The sequence below is a fragment of the Ruditapes philippinarum genome, unplaced genomic scaffold, assembly GCF_026571515.1.
Source record: "Ruditapes philippinarum isolate M1 unplaced genomic scaffold, ASM2657151v2 ctg12458_1_1_1_1, whole genome shotgun sequence".
NCBI classification, from domain to species: Eukaryota; Metazoa; Mollusca; class Bivalvia; order Venerida; family Veneridae; genus Ruditapes; species Ruditapes philippinarum.
In genome coordinates, this window is record NW_026865994.1 from 13,312 (window position 1) to 18,230 (window position 4,919).

The following is a 4,919-nucleotide window of genomic DNA, read 5'->3' on the forward strand; positions in this document are numbered from 1 at the left end:
AAAAAAAACGCAATTTCGCCGCCACCGATAGAGGGCGCTTTGACGTCATAGTAATGCTGTTTATTTGTAAAATAATGCTGCAGAAGTAAAGCTTATGTTATGGATAGACATGTAAACAATTTGACAGTGTGACGAGATTTTACCTTTCCTTTACGTGAATTTTTGTCTTTCATTTCCCTTGATTTGTGTGGTTTTTACAATATATATATAACAGTAACAGTTAAATATTAAAGATTCGGTTAAAGGAAACCATTGAAAAAATCTTTTAAAACTGTGAAACAATTTGGGGCCGAAAAAAAACCTTTTACAATTTGGGGTAGATAATCAACTGACCAAAAAAAAACAATAAAAACGATCCCGAAATGTAGAAATTTTACCCGAAAATATTACTCCCTTTTTAAAAAAGATAAAAAAAGTATATACAGAAATGTCACTAGAACACCCAAAGATGTGTATTTTTTACATTTTTTAGGGTGACGGATTTTAAAACGGAAAAAAAGTTTTCCCTTCCCGGGCCAAAATTCCCAGAAAAATTACTCGAACTCGGGATTTTTCGGCGCACCTCTTTTATTTGGGCGTATTCCCCAAAATACCCTTTAATTTTCATTTTAAATTTGCCAAAACCCCCCCCACCACCATCCCACGTGAGTAAACAATAACAAGGAATTTCACGCTCCGTCAAATCGCTAAATTTTCGTAGAAAATGTCACAAATTCAGGTAAAATTTTTCATTATTAATAAAATTTTATAAATCCTTATAATAAATATGCTTATTCCTCAACTTATTCCTTTTTCAAAGCTTTATCCACAACAATTAACATCCGTCTGCTATCACTTCTCAATGTACACTGATGACGTCACTTTTTTTTCTATGGAAGGCCGTTTACGTAATAATTACACACTTACATTATTAACCATTCTGAGCAGAACAAGTTGTAGATCTGCATTTTTAGGTAAGTTTTTTTTACTCTGTTATTCTTCTTTCAGGTTTCTCATACAGTGACTGCTAAGAGGCGTCTTTCTTTTAGTACACCACACCCAGTGAAACTGAGGCGCCAGTATGACCCAGTAAATCTTCAACGTGCCTATGATGCTACCAATAAGGGTATGTCTGCCTATCGTGCTTCTAGGCTGTATGGGGTGCCAGAATCTACCATCAAGGATAGGCGATCAGGAAGGGTTGAGACTGGGGCAAATCCAGGGCCGTTGAAGTTATTTTCATCCGAAGAGGAGCAGAGGTTGGCAGACCATATAAAGCACATGGCCAGCATTGGGTATGGCTATACTAAGGCCAACGTACAATATCTTGCTGCTGATTTTGCAGTGGCTTGCGGCAAGAAAATGAACAGTGACAAACCACTTAGTGACAGTTGGTTTTATGGTTTCCTAACGAGATGGGAAAATCTGAAAGTTGCAAAACCTCAAAAGCTCTCTTTACTTCGAGCTAAATGTGCCTCCAAGGATGTCCTTGATCAATATTTCAAGGAACTTTGCACCATTATTTCTGATAATGGACTCGAAAGGAATCCCGAGCGCATTTATAACATTGATGAGACTGGCATTAATACAGAGCATGCTCCACCACATATAGTATGTGATGCAACCTCTCAGCCACAAGCAGTTACTTCCCCAAGATCATCAACTGTGACAATTATTGGTGGTGGAAATGCTGTTGGGAACCAGATCCCACCCTATTACATTTTTCCAGGAAAACGGTGGAATAGTGAATTTTTAAATGGAGCTCCCACTGGTGCAGATGGTGAAATGTCTGATAGTGGTTGGTCTAATTCTCTAATTTTCCAAAATTATCTTACAAAGCACTTTATAAAGTATGCAAATGTCTCATCTGATACTCCAACTCTGGTTCTTTTTGATGGACACAAATCACATGTACAACTCTCTCTTGTTGACTGGGCAAGAGAAAAAAACATAATTCTGTTTGTGCTTCCACCTCACACAAGTCACATAACACAGCCTTTAGATGTTGGGGTATTCGGACCTTTGAAGTCTATGTACTACAGGGAATGTCAACTGTATTTACAGAAACATCCAGGTCAAAAGATCACCAAGTATGAGGTGTCTAAATTAACTTCAAAGCCATACTTGAAAGCTCTGTGTCCTGAAAACCTCATTTCGTCTTTCCGGAAGACTGGAATATATCCATTCTCAGATTGTACCATCAAAGAGTCCCAGATAGCACCCTCTTCAATTTATCCAAGTGTTCCTGATGTGTCTGCGGTTGATCCTCAACCTCAATGTCTTCAGTGTTCTCCAAGACAAACCAATGTGCCAATAAATACCCAAGAAACTGACAAAGAAAACATTCCAGAAGGTGTACTTAGTCCTAGAAGTATTTTCTTCAAGTCCAAGACCATCACTGGCATCTCTGATCCCAGTAGGAAACCTAGAAAGAAGTTTGTACCACCATTTCTAGCTGGTAGTTTGTCAAAGCCCAACAACATCACAGTGCTTCAAGCTAAAAAGCCCAAAGCAAATCAAGCAACAATCACAGATAATTCCTCTCAATCTGTAAGATCTGTAAGTAAATCCTCTACTACAAAAGCAGTTCCACCATCTTCTTCAAAACAACTTCCTCATCCAGGTCCTTCTGCTTATTGTGTTATCAGTTCAGAGGCTGAAACTGAGTCTGGATCTGAGGATGAATCTTCTAATTGCTGTGTGTGCCATAAATTTTCACCTCCAGCTCTTAAGCAGTGTACAAGTTTAGTTATTGTGAAGTGGGCTCAATGCGATAAGTGTCATCACTGGACACATTTGTCCTTCTGCACTGAGGTCAGGGTTGTGCGGCGTCATAGTGAATTTCTATGTCCCCACTGCCAATAAATACATTTAAAACTGTAAAAAAAACCTGTTTAAAGACTGTTGAACTGTTTCCTGTTCCATGTTGACTTTATAAATATCCAGTTAACTGTTTTGAAATAACACTTTGACATTGTTTGGTGACATTTTATTTTAAAAACCATGAACTTGTTGAATCATACTCTTGACTTGAAACTTTATAAATCAACCATAATATGTGTGTAAAGTACAGAAAGATAATTATTTGACGGTGGATAGCCAAACTATAAGGTAAGACAAGTTTTCAGTCATATTTTTTACAACAACGGCTTGCCATAGTTGATCAATGCTGAATACGTCGATAATAGAGTGTTCTCCCTTTAGGAAGTTGTGTATGCGGTCATGCGTATTGAAGCTAAACATCTTTGACCCAGTTAAGCATAAACTGAATTTCTTACGGTAAATTTGTAGAAAAGGTGTTTGCTTTTTCACGCAAAATATAAATTATTTAATCTGGCACTGAAAACTAACGCGTACATAGTGGAAACTTTAAGTACGCCGATAATACGGCGTTCCGGGCTACTGTAATGCAACGAAACTACCATAATCATATTTTGGAAAAAGAGTGACAATTATATAAAAATCTGCCGATATTTTATGTTTTTATTATTCTATAAAAGAATAATAACATTTTAGCGGATCCTTGACGGATCTATTTTGTCTGACGGCGTATGAGCCATGACTGTGCTATGTTTAGCGTAACGCTGTGATTGGTTAACTAATTCCGTTGTCGAATATTATTGGATAAGAGTACTTTTGAATGTTTTAGCGGCGGGCAAATTTCATTTCGGAGTTAACACGCCAAAGTCTATAAATACAGACGCTCAATTCAGTTGAGCAGCTTTTCCAACCGTGAAACACGGACTAACAAGGTTATTATTTGAACAGTAGCTCAACCCTAACTAAAAATCCGCCAAACAACGGAAATCCGTCAAAACTTGAACATTCCGCTAAATAAATATTCCGCTAGAAGACTTTTACTGTAATTTACGCGAAAGACGTTCATATAACCCCTTCTTTAACAACTTTACATTGACGAACTCATTAGATCTACAATAACTATACCAAGGGCAATAATTTACTTGTTTTACAGTATTTAATTATCCTGTTTTATGCATTTATTTAACAGAAGATCTTAATAAATAAGATTAACTGTACTTGAGCGTTTTGGTATTTTCAAGTGTTTATATTCTTTTTCATTGATTAAGTTTTATGGTAAATTACCGTACCATTTAACTTCAGTAGCCTTAAAAGTGATCCTGACAAAATCATTTCAACAGTGACAACGGTAACATTTTGGTGTCAGAAGTGCCGATTTTAGTTCTGACTAATATCAAGAACCTTACAGTGAAACAGATTATAAACTATTGAACATTAAACATTTGAAAGTGTAAACCTATAAAACAGTGATATTGAACTTATTTGTTTACTGTTATTAATGGTGCATCTTTAAGTTAGGGTTGATAAGAAGCCAAAGCAAAATTAATAAAGCTTTATGAAAATTTTTTATGGTACCTATATATATGGTCTAAGGTTAAGGCCCTGGAAAGCTCCCTGCGCGGCAGGTTTGGCCACTGATATATTTTTTTGAGTATTTGAAATTAAAAACAAAATAAAATGGATAACTCAGATTCTGAGGTTGAGTTTAATCTTGGTCAAGGTGACCATGAGAATGTTAATGATTCTCCTAGGCGTCAAATAAGAGGTCAACAAGATGATGAACAGTATGACAGACATAATAGATATGACAGACAATTTCATTGTTGTAACAGGTCTCAAAGGCCTTCAATTGTAATTAAACCTGACCCATTCACTGGTGAGGAAGATTGGGAGCAGTATATATCGCATTTTGAGGACTGTGCTGAATTAGGACAATGGAATGAGAAAGAAATGCTTCTAACTCTAGCTGCTAGTCTGAAAGGTCAAGCGCGTATTTTCTATACAAGTCTTCCTGCAGTCCAGAAACGCAGTTATCGTGGACTTATTATATCGCTTGAACAAAGGTTTGGTAGTGCGCGACAACAGACAAGATGGCTGTCGAAATTCCAGTCACGTACAAA

General features: G+C 36.8%; 1 protein-coding gene across 1 annotated transcript; it reads left to right on the top strand.

Annotated features, from left to right (window-relative positions):
- Positions 1-703: 703 nt before the first annotated feature.
- LOC132730954 (uncharacterized) lies at positions 704-2,844 on the top strand. The gene is made up of 2 exons (XM_060717038.1): positions 704-718; positions 988-2,844. Exons 1-2 carry the CDS (start codon positions 704-706, stop codon positions 2,842-2,844), a joined length of 1,872 nt encoding a protein of 623 aa, XP_060573021.1.
- The last annotated feature ends 2,075 nt before the right edge of the window (positions 2,845-4,919 follow it).